Genomic DNA, 16,951 nt, shown 5'->3' on the forward strand with positions numbered 1-16,951 from the left:
GTATCATATGAAAATTTTACACTTGGAACCGACAATTACATAAAATCTTCTTACCATGAGATAGGAATTTGAACTTTATATGGAAATGGAATCATAATTACTTGTACTTTGTACATGTTTGAATGAAACGTTTAAACATATTCTAAATAACGAATAATTCGATAAATCTTTCTTTTTGAAAAGATACAAATTCATTTAATAATCTATCTTCAATGGAAAAATAAGGTAATATTTTAGATTTTTCTTTTGCTATGTGCTAAGGTTATTTGTAACAAACAAAATATTTTATTTCTTTGGGCACATCTTTTATTGAATTAAACAAATTATATGATTTTTTTTAAAATTAAAATATATTTGTACATGTATACATTAAAATATTAAGATTTTATATTTAAGTATGACTATTTTATAATTTTTACAATTAATTATCTTATAGATGCAATACATTTGATTTTAGATTTGTTGAACAAATTAAAATACGAAATTAAAATTCATATGTATTTGTTATTATATATCCATTTTATTAAATTTTAAAGAAACACGAACATTTAATAGTTAATTATATTGAAATAAACTGTTTGAAATGATAGTATATACATATGTAGGCGCGCACAAAATTCTTCAAGTTATTTACATGCGCAGAAGATGCTATGTAGTATGTACTTACATATAGGTTAAAGAATTTTGTTGCCTGTAAGGTTATTATTACTGATCACATAATCTTATTTCTCACAAAATCAAGTTTGTAATTGTGGAACGTGATATTTTCATCGAACAATACAAAATGCCAGGAACACCGATGAAGGAAGAAAACGATACGTTACAGAAACTACAAATAACGGAACGCCCTCCGGTTGTAAACTGTGAGCCTGTTGTGCGAGAAATAACACAAACCGATAGATTAAACAAAAAATTATTAGTATCTCTCTTAGAAAGAATGAATAAATCAAATGGTGAATTCGATAAATTTATGGACAAGGAAAATACTAGTTACGATTCTCAAGATGATAATGAATTTTAAGTAAAATGTAAATGTGTGTTTTGAAATATAACCTAAATACCACTGACCGGTTAGATTACTGTTACGATTGTGCAATTACTAAGAAATAAATATTACTTGATAAAAAACAAAGTAAAAAATTTCCTGTGTTCAAATATTAATTGTATTTAAGGACAACCTGAGAACATTAAATGCAAATTTAGTATTTCATACATACATACATACATACATACATATACAAAGTGGCGGTACAACTTGTTGAATATGACGACATTATCGAATACTTCCGATTACGATGAAGAAGATGAGCACGACATAATAGCTGAATATGAAAATCAAGAGTCAGATGGAGATCAGGGTAATGTTCAGAAGAATTCAGATTCTGAAAATGATCAAAGTAAAGAAGAGAATACTGTAAGAAGAATTGATTCATCATCATCTAAGAAACATATAGTAAGAAATCCTTTACCTAAATTAAATACAGAACGTTTAAAGGGTCCTAAAGGAATTCACACTATTGAAAAATATTTTGAAGGGTTTAAGTTTCATGGACAAGGATATGAAAAGTTAGATTTGGATCGAGTTATGAAAAGACTAGAACATTGGGGACACAGACTGTTTCCTAAATTGGACTTTGATGATTTTCTTGAAAGACTAGAAAAATTGGGTACTAAAAAGGATCTTCAGGTGTTTATAAGGAAATATAGACAAGATATGATTAATGAAGATAATGATATTATTAATGAAGATAACATAGATGCTGAAGAAAATATAATACAAGATGAACCCATTGATGAATTTGACTTATTGATTGCAGAACAAATAGAAAAACAAAAACAAGTTATGCAACAGACAGCAATTAATGTACCTACTACTAACAATGATGTATTTGATAAATTATTATCACAGTCTAATACCATGAGTTCTCAATCTGTAACTAATGCTCCTACTTCTTCGCACTTAAGTGATGAAGTAAAAGCACGTATAGAAAGAAACAGACAACAAGCTGTTCAAAGAAGACTTGCAAGATTTAAAGAAATACAGGAAGAAGCCAAGAGAAAAAAACTTGAAGAACCAGAAAGCAATGAAACTCCATATGCAGAGAATAATGAGCTTGAAAATAATTCACAAAAAACAGATAAAAGTCATGAAATTTAGAATAAAAATATTATAACACGATTTATAAAAGTATAAAAAATTTTATATTAAAATATTAATGTAGCAGTTAAAAAAAATATGTCAAATAAATAATCTGTTATTAAAAATTCCATAAAAACATTATTTAGATATTTGTATAAGGTAGAATAAACAAAAACTTAATATAAATTATATATTTATTTTACTTAAGTTCTACGTTTTTGTGTACTGATATATAAGACATTATTACCACGAATAAAAGCATCACCATACTTGTCTTTTAATTGACCATTTACATATTCTTCTGTTTGTTCAAGAGCTATATTCATGTAACCATCAAGACAAGCTAAAACACCTAGGAAATAGATAATTTCGTAATTAATGAACTGTTTTATAATGCACCACAATATATGTTACCTCTATAATCTACACCACTATTCAGCTTTACGACAACAGGACGTCCATGTATTTGTTGAATAAATTGCGATAATGCTTCCTTACGACTCATCTGCAAATTATGTTTTTCTTAAGAAAGCAAGATTAAGGTTAGAATCAATCTTTTGGAAATAAGTTAGTTACTTTGAAATTATTACTGTTATATGTAATTCTTAATGTTTATTGAATTCTTTTTTTAATTACACTTGAAATACCACGTTATTATTGCTACGGCTTTTATTTTACAGTTTTATCGTTCAATACTAGATAATTGAGCTATCGTTGAAATGTAAATAGCAGGTAAACTGAAAGTTACTGTCGCGGTCGTATACACGATCTGAAGACTACCATGGAGGGGGTAAGGCTCTTAGTGTCGCTAGTTGTGATCATTCATGAACAAAGCCTACTCTATGCAAGGTGGTGGAATAAATTCTTTGTTTAAAAAAAACATCAAATAACGTACTTAGCAAATCAAACTAAGGGCATGGAAATGAAATTGAGGAATCAATGGGCACAAAATAGGTTAACCAGGAAACAAACACAATCAAAATATGATTTTTAAATATAGAAGACTTGTATAAGATATGTTTGTACATACGTTTTTTTTTATTATTGTATAAAAGTGAAAAAGTTATAAAGTAAGATATTGATTAACAATACTGTTACACCTATCATTCATTATGTTTTCTCTAAAAGTGCATTCTTTAAGCTTTCATATTCCTTTTTTTTAACTTCAACTAGAGCTTTAGCTTGTAGTAAATTTGGTGGTAAATCTCTATATTGACTAAGGTACTGATTAAGTTCTGCTAATTCACCTGACATTTCTAAATACCTATGATATTTATTTAATATTTTTTTGGGATAAAGATCTTCTACTTGCATATCTGCTAAGTCAGTTTCTAACTTTTCTGCAGTTTGTTGGTATTCTTTTAACTTTGTAAATAATGAAACATGGTTACAGCGAATATCCGCTTGCTCTTCCTGAGAATTCTCAATAATGCTTTCAAGTGAATTTACAGCCTCTTGCAAACAATTAAGTTTCCTTGAAAAAATAGTATATTTTCTAGAATGATCATCATATAACAACGCCAACTGTTTTTCTTCATACTGTCTTTTCTTTTCCTCTATTTTCTTCCTTTCACTCACTATATTCAGAGTAATAGCATCAAAATCACTTAGCTTTTCATATCTTAAAAGCAAGGCTAATTTTTGTAATCCTTCTTTGATGTCGTTAGGCAAAGATTGTGATTCCAAGTTTAATTTATTCAATAATAATGATATCTCCTTCCTGAAAGCTATATTTTCTTCACTTGTTTCTAACATTCCTTTTTGCAAGAGTTGCAGTAATGACTGTTCTTCTGGCGAAATGATTTCTTCACGACATCTTGCACTATCATTTTGCATAAAGGATTCCATCTGTTGTGTGTTTAAGACTTACTTATAATTACTACATAATGCAATAGTAGTTTCATTTTTATCAAACTTTAGTAAAATCCTAAAAGAATTTCATAAATATTATGCACTTTACCTCACTGTTATACTCCATGTTAAATTCTCATAGTAATGTCACCTTAGTCCATGAAAATAAAGGAAATTTCTTTCCTACTATTACAGAAATTTTATAAATTTACAATATTAAAAATTTCAAATTTTCAGAAGAGAATTTAGATAAACTTTACTTTAGGGGTCCAAAAATTGTTGACTTTTTTATGTGCAATTTTGTAGCTCTCTATACGTAGAATCTGAAATTGCAAGTTTAAAGTTGCGATATGCAGTGGTTCAAATGTTATGACCATGTCAAACTAAGCATTTTTAGAATATTTTACACATGATCATTTGTATAAACAGGCGTTGACACCTATATACAGAAGACTAGGGAAAACCGTCCGAAAATTGAGTCGCGACTATTTGTAAAAAATCAACATAGAAGACTAGAATGTTCTCGTTTTGCGCATGCGTGTTACGCTAAGAATGTTTCAGACAAAGACAGAGATACTCTACTTATCTTTGTCTATCTCGTAAGAATATAGGTTTTGTTGAACTTTCATATTAATTTTCCACGATTAGACACAACTCAATTTTCGGACGGTTTTCCATAGAAAGTATCGAGAACTGTTTATATATATGTGATCCAGCTAGACGAGGCAGTAAACATAAACAAAATTTGATTGCTGCGTCTGCAACTATTGGTTACCGACTAATGAAACTCGAGTGTCACTATCCATAGTAGAAAAATAAAATATAAAGGAAATGTAAAAATATTATGGTACATTTTTTTGATGTCAGATTGATATCTTACATTCATTTCATATATGCATGTATTATAATAATTCTATTTATTAGAAAATAAATCAATCACTCAAGTTTCAAATAATAACCATAAATATATATTATTTAATTTATAATTATATAATAATTATACAATTTCTTTTCTATTTATGAAATTGTATTTAATATAAAACATTGTTATAAGTATAAAAATATTCAATAGAAAATTTTACCATCATTACTATTTGTGCAATTTCGCTTTGTAACATATGCAATTTTAATAGGATGGTAGAAATTATCAATATTTATAGAAACAATAATTACGTTCAAATTTGATATTTGTCGATAGTTTTGTAATATTATAGTATTTTGTTTAGTTTTTTTATTGTTAGTTTATAGACCAAAAACTAAAAATTCTATGGGATATAGTTTGCAATGTAAGAATTTAATAACATTTGTTATAGTTTGATTTTTAAACGACATATTTTAAAAAATTTTGGAGAAATAATTGATTGAAATATTAATTGATTTATAGCTCATATGCTTTCTCCGGCTCTTCCTATGATATTGCCCACATTTTGCCTAATCAACGTGATATTCGATTCGTTTTATATACGACCATATATTCTTGTGAATGTGAGATTGCTTTATTAGTAAATGTGACAGTGTACTAAATAATAGATTTGAAAAATTTGTTCTATTCAAATGTAATTTGAAGCAGGCAATTTTTAAAAATTTGTTCTTTCCTTACATATTTGTGTAGAATGTAATGGTTTATGTATTTGACTAGGAATCATAATTGAAGTGTAATTATATATACTGGTGTTTCTATACTTTACAGATAGAGATACAAGTTGCTCTACAAATTTTACTAATTTGTAATTATAATGGTATATTGGCTACCAAAGAAACGTTTTAAAAAGAGGTATCATTCCTGTTTCTAATTCTTTATCTTTTAATCTTAGATTTGTTGCATAATTGCATTACATTTATAAGTACTAACCTTTTGAAATGCTAATGTAAGAAGTATTTAAAAAGTAAGTGTAATTATTTCCATTATTTTTAAAATATTTAAATTTTTAGAATCGTAATTTGTTTAATAAATATGTTTTACTTTACTCATAATATGTATAATATTATAGAATTTTTTTCTATTTCATTTTAGTTTTATCTATGAATAATTATATTAAAAAATTATTGCAAAGACTTGCACATATATATTATTTTACCTTAATCCAAAAATTTTAACATGTAATTCTTAAATTAATTTATATATATTTATTTATTTTATAAATACAATATTTTTATTTTATACTTCAAATAGTTTAACAAATAATAAAATTGTTAAATACAGTGATAAAGCTTTATTAATTGATATAGTACATGATACAATTTTTAAAAGCGTATCTCTTATGGTATTATATAAATTAATATTTCATAATTTCCCTGACACTTATTTATAACATGGAAATTTTTATCTGTTCTGGCAAATTTAAGATTAGGAAATATTGGGAAACTTTTTAATCAATATGAGGAATTTACTATAATTCATATTGATGTAATTATAAATATGACATTTTCATGGATATAAAATATGGTAGTTAATTGAATTATTATTGTATTATTAATGTGTAGTAGTAGCTTGTCATGACTTATATACAGACAAATGTATTACATTAACGAGGGATTTGAAAAGGTACCTTATGTTTGATAGCTACTAACAAATATGCAGACAACTTATCTACTATTAGCTGCACTGTTACCTTTCGCCGTTCATGATATTTGGTATGCAAGAATGTAAGTCACTCTGTTATAATCATAATATATCTTTGTTCTTTTTTTTAAATTCTTATTAAGCTGTAATTAAAGTGTAATTTCTGAGATGAAGAAGATATTTAATTATATTTTCATTAAATATATTTTTATAAAATGTAAAATAACAACGTAATCTTTTTTTTAAAACTCCTGTAAAATAATGTTTTCTTTAGTATGAATAATATTCTTAAAGTTTTGTATATTAGAATATAGGTAGACTTATTCTAATACATTTTAAAAACTACTTTAGAATATATTAAATAAATATTCAAACATTGTTATGTTGTTTCTTTTATTATTAAAGTTCATAATGCATGATTGTGTATATTCCCTTTGGCTATGGTTTTTATACAGAATGTATAAATTTATATAATGTTCAAATGTATAAATAAATATTTTTTACCTTAACTTTTTTATTATAGTATTCAAGATATGTCATAAAAGAATTAAAATATTGGAAACTGTAATAAACATTTAAAGATAAATTTTTTACATGTTTTATAAAACAAATAAACTATTTCTTCTGTGTTGTACTTGATTTGATCAATTTTCAAATTACAAGCATTAAATAATGTGCAATAATTATTATTTAAATTGTAAATATATGCATCAATCTCCTATACAATTAATAAGGTATAATTATATATACATTATATTCTTATGTTTTACTGATGATTTGTTATAAAAGAGTCATAGTATTTTTATTCATATACTTTTATTTGTAGTTAGCTTAATTTATTTTTAAATGCTTATTCAATCATAATTTATAAAAAATAAAAAGTAGATGAGTATAATGATAGTAATATGTGAAAATAGTAATAATAATGTAGTTTTATCAATGTTATTATATTATTTTTATAAATTAAATTAAAAAGAAATTCTTGTAAAGTAAGATATTATAATGAATAAATAGATGTATTAATATTTATTCACAATGTGGTTATTTATTCATAATGATATAAAAAACATGTTGTATATTACAGATATTTATTTTGGATCATGAAAGTATCAATAATAACATATCTTATTATATTTGGGCTTCTGCCTATTATATTTCACTACTCATATACCATACAAAAGAAGATTCTTTTTTTAAATTTTGGTAAGTAAATAAATATAAATAAGTTTATATAGACTATTTATTGAGTTTTATGTTTAAACATGTACTTTTAGTGCAATGGCCACTTAATGTAGATTTTTCGAAACCAGAATTAGTTGGAATGAAAGGAACAAGAAACTTTTATTTACAAACTGATCAACAAGTAAAAATAGGACTATGGTTGGTATATTTAAGTAAATATACGTACAGTTCATTCAAATTAAATGAAATATGCTTTCAGGCAAATATTACCTCAGTCTTTACTAAATGATTCAATTATTACAACTGATGATGATTATGAAACTATGTTAAAAAATGCTAAACGACCAATTTTCCTTTATATGCATGGTAATAGCGGTAATAGAGCAAGCAATCATCGTTTAGAATTATATAAGCTTTTCCAGAGTTTAGATTATCATGTTGTATGTTTTGATTATAGAGGTAAGAAAAAATTTTCGTTAGTTGTAGGAACCTAAAAATAATTTAGTAGAAAATAATATAAATGATTATTTAAATATTTATGACTTCAATCTTCTGTAATATAGGTTATGGCGATAGTGAAGAAGCAGAACTTTCTGAAATAGGTGTAGTTAGTGATAGTAAATATGTACTTGAATGGTTATTAAAAATAGTAAATGGTACAGCTCCTGTTTTTGTATGGGGACATTCATTAGGAACTGGGTACAAATTTTACAGTTACCTGAAATGATAAAATTAATAATAAAATTGAAATTTATAGATCATTATTGTATTACAGAGTTTCAGTTCATGTATTGTCATTATTAGCAACAGAAAAAGTTCAGCCTGCAGGTTTATTCTTGGAATCACCATTTAATAATATAGCAGATGAATTAAGTGAACATCCTTTATCACAGGTACCTTATATAAAAAATATTTTATATCTATTTATAAAAGTTGTTTCCAATAGATTCAAAACTCAAAACTTGTTTTTAGATATTTAAACATTTACCATGGTTCCATTGGGTAATTGTTGAACCATTTTATAATAATTATCTCCGTTTTGAATCTGATAAACACATAGAAAAAATCCAATGTCCTATTATGATATTGCATGCAGAAGATGATAATATTGTTCCATTTGCTTTAGGTGAAAAGGTATGGATACAACTTTTTATATAAATATCTAAAATATTAATACTATCCTTTTTAGTTATTTAAAGCGGCAATAAATTATCATGGAAACAACACAGATCGCGTTCAGATGACAAGGATTGATGCAACACATGGTTTTGGACATAAATATATATGTCGTTATAAAAACTTACCTAATATAATTAAGTAAGTATTGATCATAAGAGTAATATATCACAAAATTCATCGAGACATCTCATAATTTCTTTTTTCAGATCATTTGTACACGAGGCACGTAAAAATCAGACTGATTAAAATATATATTAAAATGTCAGCATATATGTACCTTCACATAAGTATTTTTTACACTAAATATTAGTAGATGATTAATATAGAATATAATGAATGAATATCTTTTATGCTGCAAGTCAGAATTAATACTATTTTACTGGAACATGTAAAGTTTATTTAGTGTATAATTGTATTTTCTGTTTTAAATGAAGCGGTTCTCATTATTTACATCCCGTATAGTACAACCTTAAATGTACTCATGCTATAAGTATAAAAGTGATATTTCTTGTACATGGAAAAATATAGTGACGTCAAAGTTCATGCTGTGATAGCTGTTTGAATGCCATCAACTCAGTACATATTTATTATCTTATATTCTTTTAATTAATCCAATATATTTATAAATCAACAGATACTCATTTTTTTCAATATTATGTTAGGTTTTATGATATGATATAATTAAATATTTATATCGACAAATGTATTAATAGAATACCAATATACCCTATGTTCTCTACATGAATAAAAAATAAAGAAAGATGACAATACATTAAGAAACCAATTTTCTTTGTAAGTTCATACTTATTACAATAATCTGTATTGTACACTCAATAAAAATTTTATACGAATTATATATTTAGTAAATATTCAACCGAAATTGAAACTTTTATATTTCTTCCTAATCTTCGTTCAAGTAACTTTATGTAACATTCTTTCAATTTTCATTCTAATATTTCTTTTCACAATGTCTTCTTTGAAATAACTCATTACTTTTCTAATAGTAATATTATAATAAAAAATATATCGGGTGTAAAGGAAAATGTGTAAATGGAAACAAATGGTAAAACAAGTAGTCTCATAGTTATAGATCATTAATTTCAAGATCAAAGTTAATTTTGCGGTATATCTTTTAGATAGATCATTACTGATCCAGAAGTGTAAAACCATGTGTATAATTCATCTCTTATGATGTAGAGTGCATTGAAATATATTTTTCTAAAATGTACGACATGCTTCAATCTAATTTTGTATTCTATGACAGTTTTGAGCATGTGTATTATATTTTCCTGTAAACAAATGTTACCGGCGTTATGAATATTGGTTAATTAATAATCATTAAACATTAAAAACATTAATCATTAAGAATATATAAAAAATATTTAAAAAAAACTAAAAACTTGCTTTATTTTCTATACGTATTGTAATGTAAACTAATTATGTATTTTCATAGCGTAACATGTTGACTGTAGAACTTATTCTGGTTAACTTTTCGTTTACGTTTGCGTGGAATAATTTCCATTGATTGTGTTGTTTTCCATCAAAGTGAAAAGTGGGAAAAAGAACAGTAATAAAATAAATTTTATCAGAAAAATGCTCATACTATCTATATAAAAGATATTTAAAATGGAGAAGCAGAGTATTTTAACATCGAAATCATATCAACGTGCTAAAACAAACTTGCAAGATAAATTAAAACCAGCATTTTTGAAACATTACCCTCATTATTTAGTACCTGGATATAATTTACATAGCATTTTCTCTGCAGCTGATTCTGAGTTGGAAAATGTTATAGAACAGTACCAAGAATATCCTTATTATTGTGACTTACCAAAGCCTTTACTACCACCTGCAAAAGTTCCTAGGAATAGTAAGTCTATCGAGTTAATTAAATATCAATATATAAATGAACATAAGTATATATGTTTCTACATTATACAGTGTTGAACGAAGAAGATCCCGCATTAGAATTAGTTACTCTGAAGAATCATATGAACAGTGATATAGAAAGAATGAAGCACTATTATTTAAAGCATGAGAAAGGTAAATCTAATAATAAATGTGCTAATTTTATAAAATAAGTTTATATTTGTATTTATATATATATATGTGTGTATATTTAATGATAATATTTTTATAGAGTTAGAACTAATACATAAGAAGGACGTAAAATGGAATCATATGAAAGGTGCAATTACTGCTAAGATACCTAAATATGTAGCAGATATAGCAAAAATTATTGACAAAGATCCAGATCCTTGTTTTGAAGGAGTAAGATAAACTGATATCTACATAAAATTTTAGATGTTTTTTAACAGAAATTCAAATTCAGATAAATTTCTTTTAGGTCTATAATTGGTATTATACTGGAGGATCAATAGACTGTGTACAATTATATAATAAAAATATTTTACTTTTTCCATTTATGGGAGAATTAGGTATTGGTACATAACATAAAATGATTTTCATTTTTTTTATTATGGTTTACAATCATTGTATCTATTGTTTTAATGTATTTTTAGTAAGTGTTCCTGTTGATAATATAGAAGATTTTTTATGGAAACCACTGTTCGAAAAGGCAGCTAAATGTGAACTCAATGGTACATTGTATGAATTAAAACATAATGTCAATGTTGATGCATGTAAGTATACATACATATCTATTTTCTTAAATTAGTATTTGAGATAAAAGACAATATAGTATTGATAACTTAAAATCTTTATTAATTATAAAATTAATATTTGATTTAATATTTTATAGATACGGTTTTAGGTAGATATAAACGGCATTGTAATTTTTATACATTATCTGAACATGATAATAAATGTAACCTTACTGAAATACATACGCAAACATCGAAGACACCATATATTGGTGCAGATTTAAGTCCAATTAATGCAAATCAATATTGTTTAGTAAATGTTGAAAGATGTGTAACATTATGGGATATAGTTAAAATGTGAGTATAATTTAAATAATTTTTATGAATAAGATATCTATAAGTATATTTATGAATAAGAAATTTAAATTTACCTTTGATTTTCTAGGAAACCAATAAATTGTAATACTATAATGCAAGCCACTGTGTTAGATGATTCATGGAGCAGTATAAAATTTCAATCCACAGATCCTAATATTCTTTTATTTGTAGATAGATGCTGTCTTCATTATCTTGATGTTCGGGTAAGAATAAAAATATTGATACTAATTGTTTTTAATATTATTATTTCTAATATATTGTGGGAATAATTTCTTGTCTATATAAGAGAAGGATGAATATACATTCCATATTATAGGTTTCATTTGATCAACCAGCATTAACAATGTGCCCAAAATTTTATTTGGAAAAATGTGAACATCTTTCAATAGATGTTGCTAGTAGAAATAATTTTTGCAGGTATATAGGAACTTATCATAGTATGTTAATGTGTGATAGTCGTTCTCCGCAGCAGTGCGTGCAACAAAAATGGACTCATCAATTTAAAAGTCCACCACTTACAAGTTCTGTCATAGCTAGGTAAAAGGAAATAAAAATGTAACTATAGATGATTTGTATGTATGTATGTATATGTATATATATATAAAACTAATTAATTTATCATTTTTAGAGACGATAAAGAATTTGTTGTTTTATCCAGTCAAATTGCTGGTGAAACTACAGTCATTGTAAATACTTGGACAGAGAGTGAAATTCCACAATCATATAATTTTCCATATACTCCTCCTCACATTAAAGAAACATTAAATGAATCTCAAATGCAAGGGATGTGCTTAAATCCATATTTGAGAGATAGGTTTGAACTATCCAGTACTGGTTCTTTTCTGATAAAAAATGACACTCAGAATATATTTCTATTTCTTCAAAATTCTATTGGTATGTAGTTTGCTGCTTTTTATATTGTATATTGACAATTAAAGCAAGCTTTAATCTAAATATATTTCTTAGGCGACATATATTATCAGTGCTTAACACATGATATTGCGTTAGATAAATATTCACCTATCAATGGTAAATCATACTGTATATTGAATGCTTGGCAGAATGCAATATCCATAGAAACAGATGCTATAGCACCTCTTACAATGTCTAGCAAGTCAAATATGCATTATCCTTTTAAAAGTAAGTAAACTGATAATTCATTTTTAAAAAAAGTTAAAGGTTGTATAAAATTATTTAAATTGATTGTTATATGTACATTAACTTGATAGGTTTCACGAATAAAAAGTTACGATTGAAGCATAAGCGTGACTCGGTTGACTCTTTTGAACCAAGTTGGAAGCAATCTCTTGAAAAATTAAACACCTATATGGATATATTAGCACCTGAACTTTTAGCTGTGTGGGAAATATGTGAAGAAGTCCCATTGCCTTTAACGACAGCACCTCATCAAAAAGTTCTACACTGGTTAGAATCTGCAGATACAAAGGCACCAATTTTATCACAAGAAGAAATAGAGAATGTATCTACCCCAATTAATACACAAGAATTAATAAGTGTATCTCAAGAAGTAGATATAAGTTATTTGGATGACAGTAATGCATTACAAGATCTTTTACCAAAAGTTAAAACTACAAAAAGGGGAAGTGTACGAAAAAGACAAAGAGTGTAAAATATCTTAAAATATGTGTTTATGTAATTGCAATATATATATATATAAAATTATTTTTTATAATAAATCAAAATATTTCGACATATGAATTACTTATTTATTTATAGCAAAAATTATACAATAATAGTTACATAATATGCATTGACAAAATGAACGAATATATTAATGACAATTTGCAGAGTTTTGTATTTTACATTGAATTTTCTAGTGATTTAGCGATCCCAGTGAAAAGACGGCTTCCATTTTGACGTGAGTACTTTACTACTTTCTTGCTGTGCTTTATTTTCCTCTGCTTCCATTTGCATCTGTAAAAAAATTTTATAGATTATAAGTATCAAGATTTAATACACAGATATAACGTAATACTTACCAAGAATTTTCGTTGATTCTCTCTAAAAACTTTTAATGGATTTTCAAACTGTCTATAATAAGTAAGAACTTCTCTTACATCTTCCACATTTGTCGCTAATATAACTAAAAAGCAATAACCAACAAAATAAATAACTAAACTTACAGAATATATTAATCAAGATTGTAAAAAGAAACGCACCTTTGAGGAATGCAGCTAAATCATATAGTGTCGTATCATCGTCATTACCAGTCCATTGCAGTAACTGCAACGTGTTTTCAGGATGAAATTTTGTACTCTTTGGGTTCCAGTCAACTACTATAACCTAATAGTAACAAATAAAATAAAATATAATAGACAAAAATTGCTTGTAAATTGTAATTGTAAATTGTAATATGTAAATTGTGGATTCAATACTTACTTTACTAAGATCACGGTTAAGAGCATTTAAATCCTTAACATGGTGACCATCTACAAAACGTGTTGTATCTCTTACTAGTCTGTACATGATATACCCATTAGGATCCAAGATATCCAAGATAGGAAAAACAGTCTAAAGGTGATATATTACATAAATGATATATTTTATCATCATTTTATGTATATGATATATTAAAATAATATACATATAATAGAGAACATAGCACAGCTCAGATTAGCCAGAAGAGAAGTCAATAAAAGTAGTAAAAATAACATATTCCATGATGAGGGATGAGGGAAATGGTGTAATGTACAACATACAATATGTATGGACTTGAAACCAAAGAACATATACTGTACAAATGTCTGCAATACTCCATATTGCAATGGAATACCCCGAGATACTGCGAATCCCCAAAGAAGAACAAATAGAAGCAATATATTATTTTATACAAACAATGTTAAAACTAAGAGCCTCCTGCTTAAACAAAAAGACTTAAGGATGCTTAGAATGCAAGGGTATGAAATAAGAAAAATCTCTGTACCTATCGAGACAGGCAATTATTATCATTATTACTATATTAAAATGATACATAAGATTATTCAACGATAATTTGATTAACTAATATTGCTTACCATCCCTTGTTCTGCTGTATACACTACAATTTCAAATTGTGGTGGAGCTATAGCCTCTAGAAATTGGTCCACTCCAGGCCTCTTTTTAAACCTCCAACCTGTTTCATACTAGATGATCGATTAATAAAAATAAATATTTATAAGAAATAAATTAAATTTAAAATTAACGAAGAAAAGACAATATGCTACTTACTGTCCAATCAGGGTGTACTAGAACATCTGTCAATTCTAGTACCAAAGTATAAGGAGGTTGAATATAAGGATATTTGAGTGGATCTGGAAGAAGTTTATTTCTGCTAGGTTCTTGCACCATCTGGAAAGCACGCGATCGAGTTAAAAGCGGAGCAAGTAAAAATTATTCATTTCAGAAATTATACATTTGTGCTTTTGATACCTTAGTGTAGTAATTAAATTCTCTTTTGAGCATTTTATATATTCTTTCATAGAATGGTAAATTTGAGAATTCATCTTCAATAACATTTCCATGTTCGTCATATTTAGTTTTTGTTAAATTATATATTACATAAGACAGTCCAACAGTGGTGAATACTCCTAAGAATGCAAAACTATATTTAAGCACTCTTTGCGATTGTTCACGTTTTTCTTTTTCCTCTGCTTCCTCCTTTGCTTCTTCATCTAACTTTTTATTGTCTAATCCATCTGGCGTTAGAGATTGTACAGTTCCCCCGGATGATTGAATATTTGTTAAACTACCAGTTATTTTTGGTCTATGTGCTGTAAAAATAAATAATTGAAAGTTATTTATTTATACTGTTGTACATTTTATAAAATCCAAAAACCATGAAATTAAATTTATTATTTATGTAATAGTAATGTATTATTAGGAAAAAAAATCGATGAAAGTTTTTGTCGCTGATATATATATCGTTTAAAGAATTTCACAAGAAACAGCATGCGTGTAGCGCGTGTTTCGGCTTTATAAGGTTATAGGTTTTATATTTACTTACCTTCAGTGTTATAATAATATCTTTGCGCCGTTTGGACAACTGATATCCGAGCGATCGGTAGACGAAGTGCTGAGTATACGATTGTTGTATTTGCATTGTATATCTTGTATAAATGTCGTACACCTTTTGTCGCAAATGCCATTACTTTAAACAACTCATGAGCTTTCTGGCAGATGTATGCAAAGAGCTCGTGTTCGTATTTTCTAATATGTTAAACACAGTCGATGTTTTAGAAATCTAGCTATCCGACATATCTTAAGGCAGTTTACAAAGAGTAAAAACACTTGTCTGTGGTTAAAGATCATCAATTTTTAAAAATGTATCGATGTTGCAGATAATTATAACTGTATATTTTCATTATTAATATATTATATTAAATATTGCGAGGGAGGGAAAGTAAGCAAATAGCTCTTAGAGTTATTATGACGCGCTTGAAAAAGCTTTCACGTAATCACGTGATATCAAATTCAAACTTTAATTCAAAGAAATATTAAATTATTATTGTACCTTTTCACTTTTTTTTTTTTTTTAATAAAATTAAGTTATTAAACATTTAAATGAAGTTATTTCGTTGTTTAAAATTTGTACAGCAACGGTTTCACGGTTTTTTATATCATTCTAATTATTCCAATTATTTAATTATTTGGAAACGAATCTTACATTCTATTAAATAACGATTATTTAATTGTCTGAAACAAAGCCGTCTCTCAATTCAACGCGGGCGTAGCAGCTGAAGCCTTTTCCGGTTTAATCAAGTTCAGGAAGTTTGCTAGTGGGCGGTAGTTGCCGGGTCAGTATATGCATTCTATACTAGCCAGGGGAATTTTGTGGACATCGCGCGGTCAACCACTCTAATATTAATAGCTCGGGTATGAAATTTGCTTAATCATGACTAACGGGATGACCCAATGGAATGACAATAATTTGTCAGCGTTCACTCGCCGCGTCAATCTCGAATAACGATCGCCAACGAAATTAGGACCATTGTTAAATGATGTATTATCAATAGAAAATAATAATTACCGTGTTTTCGCTTATTATTCTCCTAAACG

The 16,951-nt window shown here is 26.7% G+C and overlaps 7 protein-coding genes across 22 annotated transcripts; 4 read left to right on the plus strand and 3 right to left on the minus strand.

Annotated features, from left to right (window-relative positions):
* Positions 1-563: 563 nt before the first annotated feature.
* LOC122567433 lies at positions 564-1,140 on the plus strand. The gene has a single exon (XM_043725929.1). The coding sequence runs from the start codon at positions 785-787 to the stop codon at positions 1,019-1,021; it is 237 nt and encodes a 78-aa protein (XP_043581864.1). The 5' UTR covers positions 564-784; the 3' UTR covers positions 1,022-1,140.
* Positions 1,141-1,224: 84 nt separating this feature from the next.
* Positions 1,225-2,329, plus strand: LOC122567330 (protein TIPIN homolog). The gene has a single exon (XM_043725712.1). It carries the CDS (start codon positions 1,265-1,267, stop codon positions 2,156-2,158), a length of 894 nt encoding a protein of 297 aa, XP_043581647.1. The 5' UTR covers positions 1,225-1,264; the 3' UTR covers positions 2,159-2,329.
* On the minus strand, positions 2,321-2,999 carry LOC122567425 (U6 snRNA-associated Sm-like protein LSm6). 2 transcript variants are annotated; one of them, XM_043725915.1, is made up of 3 exons: positions 2,731-2,999; positions 2,555-2,645; positions 2,321-2,492 (listed from the first exon to the last, which is right to left on the minus strand). In XM_043725915.1, the coding sequence occupies exons 2-3, from the start codon at positions 2,643-2,645 to the stop codon at positions 2,344-2,346; spliced, it is 240 nt and encodes a 79-aa protein (XP_043581850.1). In that variant the 5' UTR covers positions 2,731-2,999; the 3' UTR covers positions 2,321-2,343. The 2 variants fall into 2 exon arrangements, with proteins under 2 accessions (XP_043581850.1, XP_043581843.1); XM_043725908.1 differs by having other exon boundaries at positions 2,717-2,999.
* A 156-nt stretch (positions 3,000-3,155) lies between these two features.
* LOC122567361 lies at positions 3,156-4,484 on the minus strand. 5 transcript variants are annotated; one of them, XM_043725784.1, is made up of 4 exons: positions 4,431-4,484; positions 4,252-4,314; positions 4,101-4,174; positions 3,156-3,988 (listed from the first exon to the last, which is right to left on the minus strand). In XM_043725784.1, the coding sequence occupies exons 3-4, from the start codon at positions 4,116-4,118 to the stop codon at positions 3,251-3,253; spliced, it is 756 nt and encodes a 251-aa protein (XP_043581719.1). In that variant the 5' UTR covers positions 4,119-4,174; positions 4,252-4,314; positions 4,431-4,484; the 3' UTR covers positions 3,156-3,250. The 5 variants fall into 5 exon arrangements, with proteins under 5 accessions (XP_043581719.1, XP_043581703.1, XP_043581726.1 ...); XM_043725768.1 differs by lacking the exon at positions 4,431-4,484 and having other exon boundaries at positions 4,101-4,177; positions 4,252-4,388; XM_043725791.1 differs by lacking the exon at positions 4,431-4,484 and having other exon boundaries at positions 3,156-4,067; positions 4,143-4,174; positions 4,252-4,387.
* A 217-nt stretch (positions 4,485-4,701) lies between these two features.
* On the plus strand, positions 4,702-9,771 carry LOC122567276 (lysophosphatidylserine lipase ABHD12). Of its 8 annotated transcripts, XM_043725659.1 has the most exons (11): positions 5,313-5,547; positions 5,682-5,765; positions 6,555-6,637; positions 7,639-7,757; positions 7,829-7,934; positions 7,996-8,195; positions 8,300-8,435; positions 8,512-8,629; positions 8,709-8,870; positions 8,926-9,053; positions 9,122-9,771. In XM_043725659.1, exons 3-11 carry the CDS (start codon positions 6,567-6,569, stop codon positions 9,159-9,161), a joined length of 1,080 nt encoding a protein of 359 aa, XP_043581594.1. In that variant the 5' UTR covers positions 5,313-5,547; positions 5,682-5,765; positions 6,555-6,566; the 3' UTR covers positions 9,162-9,771. The 8 variants fall into 8 exon arrangements, with proteins under 8 accessions (XP_043581623.1, XP_043581594.1, XP_043581584.1 ...); XM_043725688.1 differs by lacking the exons at positions 5,313-5,547; positions 6,555-6,637 and adding an exon at positions 4,702-4,838; XM_043725649.1 differs by having other exon boundaries at positions 5,313-5,765.
* A 135-nt stretch (positions 9,772-9,906) lies between these two features.
* On the plus strand, positions 9,907-13,607 carry LOC122567177. 4 transcript variants are annotated; one of them, XM_043725486.1, is made up of 12 exons: positions 9,907-9,978; positions 10,684-10,785; positions 10,857-10,958; positions 11,056-11,186; positions 11,263-11,353; positions 11,438-11,557; positions 11,677-11,875; positions 11,964-12,099; positions 12,213-12,433; positions 12,525-12,790; positions 12,863-13,036; positions 13,126-13,607. In XM_043725486.1, exons 1-12 carry the CDS (start codon positions 9,966-9,968, stop codon positions 13,524-13,526), a joined length of 1,956 nt encoding a protein of 651 aa, XP_043581421.1. In that variant the 5' UTR covers positions 9,907-9,965; the 3' UTR covers positions 13,527-13,607. The 4 variants fall into 4 exon arrangements, with proteins under 4 accessions (XP_043581421.1, XP_043581440.1, XP_043581429.1 ...); XM_043725505.1 differs by lacking the exon at positions 9,907-9,978 and adding an exon at positions 10,067-10,140; XM_043725494.1 differs by lacking the exon at positions 9,907-9,978 and adding an exon at positions 10,228-10,238.
* On the minus strand, positions 13,602-16,113 carry LOC122567252 (mitochondrial import inner membrane translocase subunit TIM50-C-like). Its single transcript, XM_043725634.1, has 8 exons — positions 15,900-16,113; positions 15,326-15,666; positions 15,125-15,244; positions 14,932-15,039; positions 14,297-14,428; positions 14,077-14,200; positions 13,897-14,000; positions 13,602-13,831 (listed from the first exon to the last, which is right to left on the minus strand). The coding sequence occupies exons 1-8, from the start codon at positions 16,039-16,041 to the stop codon at positions 13,739-13,741; spliced, it is 1,164 nt and encodes a 387-aa protein (XP_043581569.1). The 5' UTR covers positions 16,042-16,113; the 3' UTR covers positions 13,602-13,738.
* Between the last annotated feature and the right edge of the window lie 838 nt (positions 16,114-16,951).

This window comes from Bombus pyrosoma, linkage group LG1, assembly GCF_014825855.1.
Source record: "Bombus pyrosoma isolate SC7728 linkage group LG1, ASM1482585v1, whole genome shotgun sequence".
In the NCBI taxonomy this organism is placed as follows: domain Eukaryota; kingdom Metazoa; phylum Arthropoda; class Insecta; order Hymenoptera; family Apidae; genus Bombus; species Bombus pyrosoma.

Coding starts and splice junctions, on each gene's coding strand:
- LOC122567433 (XM_043725929.1), top strand. CDS start 785: ATGCCAGGAACACCGATGAAGGAAGAAAACGATACGTTACAGAAACTA.
- LOC122567330 (XM_043725712.1), top strand. CDS start 1,265: ATGACGACATTATCGAATACTTCCGATTACGATGAAGAAGATGAGCAC.
- LOC122567425 (XM_043725915.1), bottom strand. CDS start 2,645: ATGAGTCGTAAGGAAGCATTATCGCAATTTATTCAACAAATACATGGA. Junction 2,493..2,554: donor TAGTGGTGTAGATTATAGAG/GTAACATATATT, acceptor TCTATTTCCTAG/GTGTTTTAGCTTGTCTTGAT.
- LOC122567276 (XM_043725643.1), top strand. Junction 6,638..7,638: donor GATATTTGGTATGCAAGAAT/GTAAGTCACTCT, acceptor TGTATATTACAG/ATATTTATTTTGGATCATGA. Junction 7,935..7,995: donor CAAGTAAAAATAGGACTATG/GTTGGTATATTT, acceptor ATATGCTTTCAG/GCAAATATTACCTCAGTCTT.
- LOC122567177 (XM_043725479.1), top strand. CDS start 10,542: ATGGAGAAGCAGAGTATTTTAACATCGAAATCATATCAACGTGCTAAA. Junction 11,558..11,676: donor TAATGTCAATGTTGATGCAT/GTAAGTATACAT, acceptor AATATTTTATAG/ATACGGTTTTAGGTAGATAT. Junction 12,100..12,212: donor TTCATTATCTTGATGTTCGG/GTAAGAATAAAA, acceptor TCCATATTATAG/GTTTCATTTGATCAACCAGC.
- LOC122567252 (XM_043725634.1), bottom strand. CDS start 16,041: ATGGCATTTGCGACAAAAGGTGTACGACATTTATACAAGATATACAAT. Junction 14,429..14,931: donor ATACAGCAGAACAAGGGATG/GTAAGCAATATT, acceptor TATCACCTTTAG/ACTGTTTTTCCTATCTTGGA. Junction 14,201..14,296: donor TTAACCGTGATCTTAGTAAA/GTAAGTATTGAA, acceptor TGTTACTATTAG/GTTATAGTAGTTGACTGGAA.